We start from the raw sequence: 13209 nt of genomic DNA on the forward strand, positions 1-13209 counted from the left end.
AATGATATACCATGTTTCATTCCAATTTAGTATTAATAAAAGATGCTTTACCCTCATAATCAAACTTAAATTTCAATTCTGTAATAAATCAATCTTAATGTTTTCCGTGCTTCTATAACAAAACCATTTTCTGACAATAACAATATATTTCTTTCATAGTAATATGATGACTGTTTGAAATCTTTCTTCATTGCTAGTGGAAGGATCCAGAAAATTCTTCATCAATACATTTTTGACTATTGCTAAGTTAGTCTACCGATAAATAAAACTTTTGACTTGTTTATATAATTCATACCATATCGAGCAAACATTCAGCAAAGAAATATCGGCTGTATTCATGCGTTCAGATAACAAAAAAACAAATAGCTCTTTGCTGCTCTTCTCATTTTGAATGAAAATAAATAAAAATGTATGCATATAGTGATCAATTACTCACTGTATAGCACAGGCTTCAGGTAATGCAAGTGACTGCCATGCACTTAACTACTCAAAGTAATTCTCCAATCCATATAAGCTAATCTGTTTACTTATTGTATAACCACTAGTTGTATAATCTATGTTCTAGTACCTCTCACTAACACTAATTTTATTTTTTGTTTGAATAATACTGTTTTACTTAAAAAAAAATCACAAGAAATATTTTCCAAACTAAACTGAAAAAAAAACTTTACTTCAAAGAATAATTACCTAAATAGCTATATTTTTCAACAGGTGCTTCTGGTTCTTGTACTGGAGCATAATAATATGTTTTATCTCTTTCCAAATAATCATCTGATACACTGAATACAAAAACAGTACCACGCCATGTATATGGCCCAGGAGTACCGACTACAGCTGTATTATCATCTAATAAAATACCACTCGTACCTGCCTGACAGTAACCATACTGTTCATGAGCACTAAAACAAAAAAAGAAAACTTCAATGTATTGTAATTAATAGTTACATCCTTGATGAGTATATTTCTTTGAGTGTTAACGGACAATTAATATTAGTCATAGATTTATACTGTCATAAATTGTATTATACATATTTTTCAATTTTTTTTATGAAATCATTTGATAAGGTCTTTTTAAAGTAAACTTGTTTGTGGGCTTAAGAGAAATTAGTATAAAAATAACCGGATTCTTAAGAAAGGTTTCTACCTTGTCGAATAAAAAAAAATTACTTTTCTTTTTACATTTTCTGAAATTATATACTTTCAAAAATATCTCAATTCAATTTTCAAATCGAAGTGTATAATATTTGTAACGTTTTAATGAGTGAAAGTAGTAGAGAAACAGATAGAATTTCAGAGTGTGAGGAGCCTGGTCATCTTAAGTCTACTACTGTTTAAATTTACAGTTATCTTATACTTTATATTCAGAAACAGAATATATTGAGAGTGTAGTAGGACATTACAATGGTTTGAGATGTTTATTTCAAAGGTTTTATTTCAATACATTTTGAAACATTAGTAATGAAGGGTAAGAGCTTGTAAGAGTTTTGTTTATTTTCAAAGTTAAACTTCGATTTATTGTAATGTATAAAAGAAAATATTAAATAATTTAAACATAATATTTAACCCTTTTAGTGCCATCTCACTAGTGGTATAGGATGTAGGAATGGCAATACAAACAGTTTGATGCAGAACTGTACACAAAACCAACAATAAAAAACAATTTATTGTAAAATGATAAAGAAATAAATTGAAAAGAAAAGTGGAAATAATATCTCCACTAAGGGATTAGCAGAATGGTTTACAATTTAACTGGATACAATGATATTATAACGCCACATCTCCACTAAGGGATTAGCAGAATGGTTTACAATTTAACTGGATACAATGATATTATAACGGGGCCAGTGTAACAGGTTTTTTCCAATTAAGAAGAGAAAGAACTAAAAGGGATTCTTTATTTAGAATAACGATCCGTTTAACAATCTCTTTGTATTACAGGTAAGAGCATTTCCAAAAGCTGTTGTGTTCTACCAGGATTACTGGACCGAAAAAAGAACTTATAGAAAAACGCAAGGACATGGACATCCCAACCCCGTTAAGGGAAGACACCCACCTAGTGACACATTCCGGTCGCCACATCTCCCCATTCCTTGCCCTGTTGAGCTTGCAAGGACGTGGACAATGAAAATTATTATGCTTCAACAATCAAAAGGATGGTCGGGTACTGGTTTTGTAGGCGAGCAGGTATAAACACTGCTGAGGACCAACTGACAGAGTCAATATTTCTGCAATCCAGAGTGTTGCAGTTGTGAAAACAGTAAGCATGTGGTAACAACGAATGAAGAGTACATTGCGAGTATTCCATTTTGGACAGTGGTTGAAAACAAGAAGCTGTTATGGTAAATTATTTATAATTAGCAGTGAAAATGATAGTATTCTATTCATCTATTAAGTGTAGGAGGTTCTTTGGTACACAGTAAAAGTATTAATACATGCAGAAAGAAAATACGCTGAAAATCCCCGCGTTTATCACGAAAAACAATTACACCTGCAGAAGTTGGGCGTGTGGTGAGCGATATCGCGGAAGAAAATAATCGGTTCTGTTTTTTTCAAGTACACCATTAATGCAGAACGATATCAGGATATTTTATTTCGGTTCATCGCACTCTTGGAGGAGGAAGACAGACACTGCTGACTACAACATGACGGTGTGACATCGCACTACGCAGGTTCAACTTCTGATTTTGTCGAGGAATTCTTTGGTAATCGTGTTATCAGTCGAGGCTTGTGGCCACCAAAATCTCCAGATTTGACTGCGGCAGATTTTTTTCTACGGGGTTACCTCAAAGAAAAAGCCTACAGCAACAAACCACGAACACTTGAACAATTGAACAAGCTGTATTAAATATCCAGCAACAAACTTTGAAAAAAGTTGCAAGAAACGCCGTAAAAAGAATTGAAGCTTGTATTCAAGAAGATGGCGGCCACTTCCAACATTTACTTTAAATGTAAGGTAATGGATGGTAATAATAAAAATTAAATTTACATTTACACATGCCTTTTTATTATTTCAATACCTACCAATATAAGGTTGGGTTGCGTTTTATATGGGACACCCTGTAGTATAAATTAAAAATTTTTTTATTGTTATCTTATTGGTAATGCAATATTAATTTCTATCAGTCATTATAAGGTTTTCAGTAAATTGGATTGAATTCTGGTTTTTAGAATTTGTCATTAAATCAATTTTATCTTTTTATATTTAACTCACTATTTTGTATGTTATATATTTTTGTTATTATTTTTTTATATTTATAAGAAATTTTTATGTTTGTAAGTCTCTCAATATCCTTGTCGAACCGCAAACACGCAACAATATAAACGCATAATAATAATGACATTGTTCCAATAAGAATTCTTTCTTAACTCTCTCTTCTCTTACAAGAATATTTTTTCGACAATTCCTTAATTCTTGAAGAAAAAACAATTTCTGTTGAAAAAAAACAACAAAAAAGTAATATTAAATTCCCAACTGTGTAAAACTCCCCTGATCCACTGAGGTATGTGGTAAGAATGTATCCCTCCTCACTAAAGAAGGCCTTTAACATTCCTCTAGTGGCATAATTTGCCTCTAATGACTTAGCTTCTACACGAGTAGATGAATTTTTCTTTCATCAACTATCCATTTTTATTATTATTATTATTCCCTTCTCCGTTATCAATTCTGGACTCTGATGCTGTTAGATTCTCCATTATCAGGATACCTAGACCTAAAGAACCACCACTGGATCTTTGGTAACAGGTACGGGGAGGATGACCATTGACCAACTCAGGAACTTTAATTCCTGTCATTTGGATATATAGTAAACATATTAGGATATCATAACCCTCTTATAACACAAAAATACAAAGATATAAAAAGCAACAAAACGGAAAAAGAAGTTTAGTTTGTTAACAGAAATATATATTTTTTTCTTTTAAATTCTTTTTTTTTTATGAGATTACAAACTCAACTGCTATGGTCATTAGTCCAAATGAAAATTTTTAGCGTATGAAAAATTCCATACCTAACTGGAATACAAACCCAGAACCTCTGGATGAAAGGCTAAGACCACTCCACTATGGAGATTGGCTTATTTTTTTTATTTTTAAAAACATCACATAATTACATAAATAAATTTTAACAATTTATATACAAACCGATCAGTCGGACGTCCTTTACACGGTTCCCAAGCACTATCATAATCAAGACGTTGAGTCAGAGTATAACATAAACCCCATCCCCACTGGTAATTTTTACCTTGTTTAATATACCTATGAGCGCACACCTAGAAGAAAATAAAAAATTGTCAAACAATAAGATCTTATGACAAATTACTAATTTAAATTTACATTAAAAGTTTAAACTGATGAAAAAATTCTGCAAGGTATTATGTAATAATACGAATAAATTAGTTCAGTAATGAATCATTGATCCGAAAATCAAATAATTTATAACACTGATTTTTGTATTTTTCCACCTTTTAAAGGTGGAAAAATTTCAAATAAAAGAGCGATGCTAAATGGTTGGAAAAATAAATTGGAAAAAAAAAATTATGATCAAAAACAGTTTACCAAATTTTCATTTAAAATTAATTAATTAATTATTTTATTTTTAAGTTGATTAATTTATCACATAAGGTGAAGTCTGTATGTAGGAATGTGGAATGGAAATTTTGTAGCATATGAAAAACGGCCACAACTGATGAGGATTTAAACCCAGAGCCTCCAGATGAAAAGCTGAGATGCTACCAGTCTGCCACGGAAATTTTACAGTTTAAAAAAAAAAACAGTACTTGGAAAGGTTAACTAAAATTTATACTGGCAATGCAAGCTTATGCATTTCAACTTGGTTACCGGTACCAAATAGTAAACATAAGCAATTGTTGGAATTTAGGCAATCCAAATTGAAAGTATTTATTTAGCTAGGAACCACTTTAAGGATACTTCTTATTCATTTTCTGCAGTAAATAATTGCTAACAAATTTAAATGTGGTCACAATTCATTCAAATGATGCTTGGGACACCCAAACATCACTATGATCAATAAAAAATTGTCACAAAGATCCACAATGGATCCACAGATCATTAAAATCGTCAAAAGTCCACAATGCAGTATCTGACTGAACACGAGCTTGCTAACATCTCAACAAACCACATCAACTACATTTTACAAATGTTTTGGGTATGAAAAAACTTTTTCAGTAGATAAGTGCTAATCCACTAGTTGTTCTAGCGGTGAATGCATTATCGTAAATAGCTGATTTTAAAGACACAAGTTCTAAGGTTCAAATCTTAGTAAAGGGAGTTACTTTTATACGGATTTTATTACTAGATTGTGGATACCGGTACTCTTTGCTGGTTGGGTTTCAATTAACCACACATCTCTGGAATGGTTGACCCGAGACTGTACAAGACTACACTTCATTTACATTCATACATATTCACTGAAATAATAACTTACGTTGGTTCTGGAGGCTAAATAAAAAAAGAGAGTAGATAGATGTGTGTTTGTTAATAATCGATCAAAAACACATTCAACTGAACACTTTTCAAGCGCGTTAAGCCACCCTTATATTAAAATGCAATCGTACTGAATTTCTTCAATGTTTTATAACAGTAGATGAAATATGAATTCACCATTACACACCAGAGACCAAACAGTAGATAGGAAGTGTGCCGAAGAAAGAGAAAACTGTTCCATCTGCAGCAGGAAAAGTCTTGGCCATTGGTTTTTTGGGATTCTCGGGGTGTAGTGGCTCAAAGACAAAATGGAAAAAGGCAGGATACCGAAGAATAATACACATTACTACTGGGCTGATTGAAGGATATTACTCGGGTTAAACGTCCACATCTGGCCAAAAAAGTGTGCACTTCCCCAATAATAATGCACCTGCACATAAGTCTCAGGTTGTTACTGACTCCACAACCTGCACTTCTAAGAGTTTCCATATGTACTATATTAGCCAAATTTGACTTCCAATTTCCAAACGTGAAGAAGTGGTTTGCTAGACAAAGAATCACATCAAATTAAGTCAAAGCTGAGATAACCACTTATTTTAAAGAGTTGTACAAATCACATTAGTGAGAAGGAATTAAAAAATTGGAAAGTTGCTGGTCTAAATCAATCAAATTGCAAAGTGACTACGCTGAAAAGAAAGATTTTCTGCAAAATCGAACATTTTCTTTTTCAGGTTGAGAACTTTCCAAATGACTCATGTATCTATCTGTCTTCCATCTATTAAAAAAAGTTTAACCAAACTTTATTCCTGCGTTTAAAAAAGTTACCTATGATTTTTTTTAAAAATGTTTCCTCTTTAACTTATCCTGAATATTAAAAAAAATCTCCAATACATTCTACAATGTCATCTCCAAGAACTTATTTCGTAAATCATCCTCTCACCAAATAAATAATATAATTAACACTTACAATTTTCATACTTATTACATAATACAAATATATTCAAAGAAAAAAAGAAATAAAACTTACCAAAACTTTTTTACCAGGTCCTTGACTTTTAACAGTAACGCCTAACCATTGTCCATCTTTGATTTCATCATTTAATGGTGGCATTAAAGTCGTAGAATCCAAGGCTACACAATGGAAAAAAAAATTACAAAAATGATTACTCTTTTTTATAAAATTTATGACAAATTTCTTTAATAAACAAAGCATTTATTTATGATAAAACTTCTTAATAGTTCTATTACTATTTTTATTAATCAGAGAAATAATAATTATTATTAATTTAATTATTGAAAAGTGAAAAGAGAGACAAAATTGTTAAGACTGCTTAATTTTTGTGATCAACTTTAACAATTTCAGCAGTTTATTAACAAATTTGAATAAATGAGGTGTTATTTTGTTCACAATAAGACTTAAAATTTTATCTAATACAACATAATTCGATACAAATATTTACGGAACTATTAATGATGAAAAATTTTAATGGCTGTCATTTTTTAATTTAAAATTTTCAAACATTTATTTTGTAGATGTTGTTGTTTGGTGCACATACAAACACTAAATTTCATTATATCTAAATTATTTGTAATCTTAAGTTGTAATCTAAAAAATTACTAAATGGCAAAGAGAGAACTTGTTCATATGAAATTTTTTTATTTTTATGCCTCAGATTAATCCCTTGAGTATACCCAACACAACTCATATGGCACATTGTATATGTATCAGTACCTATAAAGCAACTTGTTCTAATCAACTGATTCATCAGTGTCCAGCAAAAACTACTGAAGATAAATTGATTGAAATTTATATATATGTTCTTCTTTGAGTGTAAGTCTACACTAGAAAGGATTTTTTGAAATTCCAACTTTAAAGGATTGTAATGGAGTAAAAGTGAAATTTACTATTTTTTAATTTCTCTGTAATAAATTAAGACATCAACTATATTTTTGGTGGGTATAATCTTCATGAGAATATGCAAAAACTAACTTCTAAATTGTTTGAAATTACAAATTTAAAGGATTAAAATGAATTTTGAATTCTTTTTGAAACTAGTTTATTTTTTTTAATTTCTCAGTAAAAAAAGAAGATATCAACTTGTTTTCTGATGTGTGTAATTTTCATTTAACTATCTAAAAGCTAATTTCTAGATTTTTCAACATTCAAACTTGAAATGGGTGAAGAAAGGTAAAAAAGATTTGAACAATGATTGCAAATGTTCCCCATTTCCAACTATACTAAACAAGATTAGATTGCGGGCTTGCAAATACTCTACACATAAATATCTAAAAACTACTTTCATGGATTTGAATTTCAATTTTTTAAGGCTTGCAACAGAGTTTGGCATGGGAGCTCAACCACCACCATTGTCATGTTACTGTATATGTGATGTGATTGGCTGCAACTGCATACAGTTAACCGACTAAAAAACATAAAATAAAAGTAATTTAACTATAAAAAAGGAGAAATGAAGTACATTCATTTTCTAGCGGCGTTTACTGGGTATTAAGAACTGGACAAAATACATTTTTACCATACTTTGTACCGGTAAAAACAGTACAGTTATATTTTTAAGATGGAGGCCGACTGTTCTGAAACCCACATTTTTACATCACTCAAAGTTTCGGGTCCTATACTGACTAATCTGTTGCACTGAAGAAATTACAATACACTGATAGTTTTGATAAATTGAACAGGCTTTAAATTTTATTTATCATTATTATTCTCACAAGCATGAATTTAATGAGCACAACCAGGTCCAAGGGGCAGAGCCCTCTGGCTAAACAGGAAAGGTGCATGAAGTGAGCTATGACCAGCTAGATCATTCTATATTGTTCTATTGATCAATCTATATTATTCTATTGTTCTAATATCTAGCTGGTCATAGCTCACTTCACGCGCCTTTCCTGATCGCAATGAGAAATGCAAGTAACCATATAGCACGAGCAAAGTCGTAATGAGGATGCTAGTATATATATATATATATATTATATACATACAGCAGTGTGCAAATTAATCCTAACACAGATGTTATTTAATAAAAAAGATCATATCTGTACAATTTGAGAATTTTAGGTATTAATATGTCCTCTTTTATTCTTAATCAATTCATGCTCGATTCAAAAAGTATACTTACTAAACATTTTTATGATTTCTTCATCATGAAACCATACCGATATTATTGCTTTAATGAGATCAATTTTTATGGTATAATTCATTTTTGAGAGTCTTTTTTGACTATGCTTAAAGATTTTCAATTTGATTGAAGTCTGGGGTGTTGCCTGGCTACAGGAGCACTTTGTTCTTCAAAAAAGTTTTCCACTATTTTAACAGTATGGGATAGTGCCAAATCTTGTTTGAACACTTCATTGCATTGTGGGAACCTGTTTTGAAGTTGTGTCACAGCCCATTCCTTCAGAATCTTTATATACCCATTAATTTCAACATACCATTTAAGTAATGAACAAGGGCCTTCAAATGTGTATCAACCCCAAGAAATTTTTTTCTTGGTATTTTTAATTGATTACTGGATGCGAGCCGGTGATACATTTTTATCTGATGCTTTTCTAAGCAAGGAACCCTTTGCCCCTGAAAATAAAAATAAGACTCGACAGAAAATTTAACAATTTTCTAGTCTTCTTTGGTCTAATTACCATTGCTTTGGCCCACAAGAGCCTTTTTGTACACATTCCTGGAATTATAAGCTGCTTTTTAGCTGGCCAACAAGCTTTCTGTCCAGCTGCAAAAAGTTGGCATCAAAAACAATTGTCATGTTTCAAGTCTGTTTCATTGGCTGTTAATTCTCGATTTAAGTCCACAAAAATAATTTTGGGTCAAGTTTACTTTTTCTCACTAATAATGATCTCATGTTAACAGTAGCTTTTCTTTTACTGTCACAATTTTTTTTTCTTTTGAAATGAAAAGGAACCAGTTTCTTTTAATTATTTTAAAATAGCATTCACTGTCCCTAGTCCAATACCACACTCAGAAGCTATTTGTTACTGTCATACTGGTATGCTAAGAAAGAGAAACAGTTTTCAAATTTTTTCTTGGCGTTATGTCCATTATTATATATTCAAGAGATGGAGAACAAAAAATAGGAAAATATGGTTTTGTAATAAAAATTTATAAAATGAAAATTGTTAAATAACCAAAGAAAAGTAACCTCACATTACACAAACAATTTAAAGGTGTACAGTCAAGTAGTGTAACCACATTAAAAATAAACAAAAAATTCCCTTTGTTCGGATTAATTTGTATGTATGTATATATATTTATTAAAAAAATTTAACTTTTTTAATTCCACTTTACAGAAGATGAGTAAGATACTTTAAAAGATGAAAAAAAATTCTGTAGAAGACAGATGCACCAATCTACATATCAGAATTGTTGAAAAAAGGTTTATATGATGATACACACAAAAGTTCAAACCCAATAACAATTTTAAAGTATTTTTTTTTTTTTTAACTGATTTATACACACTACTCTGAAATTCTCAAGATAATAATTCAGGGCTCATACACGGCTGACTCCTTGTTTTTTTAATGAGTGTATTTGTAGTACATATTACATCCACAGATGTCCAGGCGGTTTGTATCATTAATAAGAATCCAACAAAGTAATGGTGGTTAGGAGATGGCATTAAGGAATTTTTAAACAAAAACAACTAAAATATAATGGGGAGAAAGTATTAAGGATGCTTTGAGATTAAAGTATACCTGATCAGGCCAGGCCTTGAATTATCTACCTTCTGCAAAGGAAGAAGAAAAGGGCTTATCGCTTTGCACATTATACATCAATCTAATAAACATTAGGGCAAAAACAATTATTAAAAAAAATGTAACAATTATAATTTGAACTAGAGATGGGATAAAACGATTAATTAATTAATGTAAAACTATAACTAAAATTGCAATAAAAAATTGCTGACAATTTGATAAAATAATTTTAAAGGAACCATTTTAATGTATTATATAAGGCTTTTGAATACTTCTTGCAAGCGATAATTTAAGAAAAAAAAAAGTTGTAGCTTCATCGTTCATTTAGGATTTGCAATTTTATGAAGACTAAAGAGAACTATCACATTTGTAGTTGCAGCATGAAACAGAATTTGTAATATTCTGTATATATCATATATAAATTGAAAATATAATATGGAGAACTTATTTATTTATCTCTTGTTTTTAATTTCTGTTTGTCAATCCTATCTAGAATTTTTTTCAGTTTTCCTCTTATTAATTAATTACAATTTATTAATTTTTTTTGTTCGTAGCTTTAACTGGAAATTATAACTAATTAAATATATTTGAAAAATTTGTTACTTGATTGTATCTAATTCTTGGTTCAGATTTGGAAACCTCAAACAGCGCCAAACCTGAGAAAACCGCTTACTTTGCAGAGTAGGACAAATTGCGTTATACTGAGGATATTAAAAATCTTTTTTTAAATTTCTTAAAAATTTATTGTTTTCTTTTTCAGGCCAAGAACTTTCCAAATAGGCCTTGTACACAGTATATCATGATCTTAATTTATTTGTTTATCGCATATTAACAAAATTTAACCAATATATCTAATGTATAATTTTATATTTATCAGATGTATATGTTACCAAAATTAGAGAATGTCAATATTCTCCGATGAATGTTGATACATACCAAATATGTTGAAGAAAGACCAAAATATTTGCGTATATTATTTATACACTTGGACCTTCACTAGTATATGTCGACAAACACAAATAACTAGAAATTAAAAAAACATTACCCGATACCAATCTCTAAGGTAAATAAATTACAAGAAACATTTGTAAAAAAAAAAGGAAGTTTAAATTCAAGCCAAACATAAGCTACGCTCGCTAACCTCGTCTAATTAACGTTAAAAACACAAATTATATATATTATTCTCCAACACTGGAGGTGATTAATTAAATTCACCACATTCAGCATGCACTGATGGTAAAAGTTAAATAAAAATATTTTTATAAAAAAAATTGAACAAACCATCTGACCATTTATTTGTATTAATATCATTCATCCGTGCAGTTAACATATTTTGTATATCCTGACTGGCCTTTTCAATTTATAAAATGATGAAAATTTGATTAATTGTCTCCAATGTTGGTGAATAATATTATATAATTTATATATTTAATGTTAATTAGACAAGGTTAGCGAGCAAAGGTTATGTTTGGCTTAAATTTAAACTGTTTTTTTTTTTTTTTAACAAGGATTTCTCATAATATATTTACATTAGAGATTGGTACTGGATAATTTTTTTTAATTTCTAGTTATCATTTCGACCCCTACCACAGCTTATCTGTTTGTTGACATGTATCGGTGAAGGTCCGAATAAGCAAATATATTGGTCTTTCACCGATGTATTTGGTATGTGTTGACATTTACCATAGAATATCGACAATTGTCAGATATCTGTCTTTCATGGTAACATATATACATAACTATACGGGCTGCTATGAATTCATATTAAAACATCATATTAATATAATGTTGACAAATATTTATACTTTATTTTTTCAGTTACAACTGTTTTAAAAACTAGGCTTTCCTGTAGCCAATCATATAACTATATTAATGCCATGTTATTGTCTTGATGATGTTTGCTTTACCACTGAAGTTAAAATTGCCGATTGAAACTACCCTAAACAGTTTCAATCTAGAAAGATGTCATTCTTCAGCTGCTTAAATAAAACCATTGCATTTATTTTTTCCCATCTCTAATTCAAATAATGTGTTTTTTTAATATAAATTAACATTTAAATTATAATCTGTTTGTTTATAAACTTACCAATTTTGAACATACAAATCTTCTAAACTGAAGAAATTATAATTTATGTGCAAAAGTCATAAATTCAGATAATATACACTCATTTTTTTTAGATTAATATGATATGCAAGTCTCATAACATTATTAGAACTTTAATAATTCAGGGCTCATAGATGGCTGACTCCCTGTTTTTTTAATGAGTGTATTTGTAGCACATGTTACATCCACAAATGTCCAGGCGGTTTGTATCATTAATAAGAACCCAACAAAGTAATGGTGGTTGGGAGATGGTATTAAGGAATTTTTAACATTAAACTGATACGGGCTGGTCTATCTGCCTCTATCACCAGAAGGTAAGCGTCAATGTTAACCATGTGTTTCACTACGATATATATTGTCTATATTTAACAACATAATCATTGAACAGATGGAAATTGTTAACGTATTAAACAAAATTAGTTAATTATTGCTCTTCCACCAGCTATCGAATGTGATGAGTACCCACAACAGGTAAACAGTCTAAGTCATATTATTATATAATATTATCACAAATATTATATATCACAAACAAAATATTAAAAGGTGAATTGTTCACTTTATTGCTTTAAAAAATATAATACACAATTATAATATTAATAATAATTTACAAAATATATATATATATAATACACACACATTTTATTAAACTAGCAAAAATTCAAAATAAGCAAAAACCCAATATCAAACAAATGTTAGCTTAGCGTTATAAATCAAAAAAATCATTTTAAAAATGCAAAATAAATAACAAAAGCTTAAATTATTTCACATATGCTTAAAATTACATTCGTAAAAAAAGATTCATTCTTGAAGAAAAATAAATAATATTTTAACACTATAAATAAACAATATTTGTAATATCAATATAATAATTATAAACATGAATGTGTATTCACACACATGTTTATACATACACATACCAAGATGTTTATATATAAACAGACAAC

General features: G+C 29.7%; 1 protein-coding gene across 1 annotated transcript in view; it reads right to left on the reverse strand.

Annotated features, from left to right (window-relative positions):
* Nucleotides 1-13209, reverse strand: part of mew (multiple edematous wings) — a 103441-nt gene that overhangs the window by 36019 nt on the left and 54213 nt on the right. Inside the window, exons 4-6 of the mRNA XM_075381539.1 lie at nt 6470-6573; nt 4141-4268; nt 688-899 (exon numbers count right to left, since the gene is read on the reverse strand). Of these exons, the coding sequence (XP_075237654.1) occupies nt 688-899; nt 4141-4268; nt 6470-6573 (444 nt within the window). The remainder of the gene's footprint in view (nt 1-687; nt 900-4140; nt 4269-6469; nt 6574-13209) is intronic.

Source organism: Lycorma delicatula, chromosome 13, assembly GCF_047948215.1.
Source record: "Lycorma delicatula isolate Av1 chromosome 13, ASM4794821v1, whole genome shotgun sequence".
Taxonomy (NCBI): Eukaryota; Metazoa; Arthropoda; class Insecta; order Hemiptera; family Fulgoridae; genus Lycorma; species Lycorma delicatula.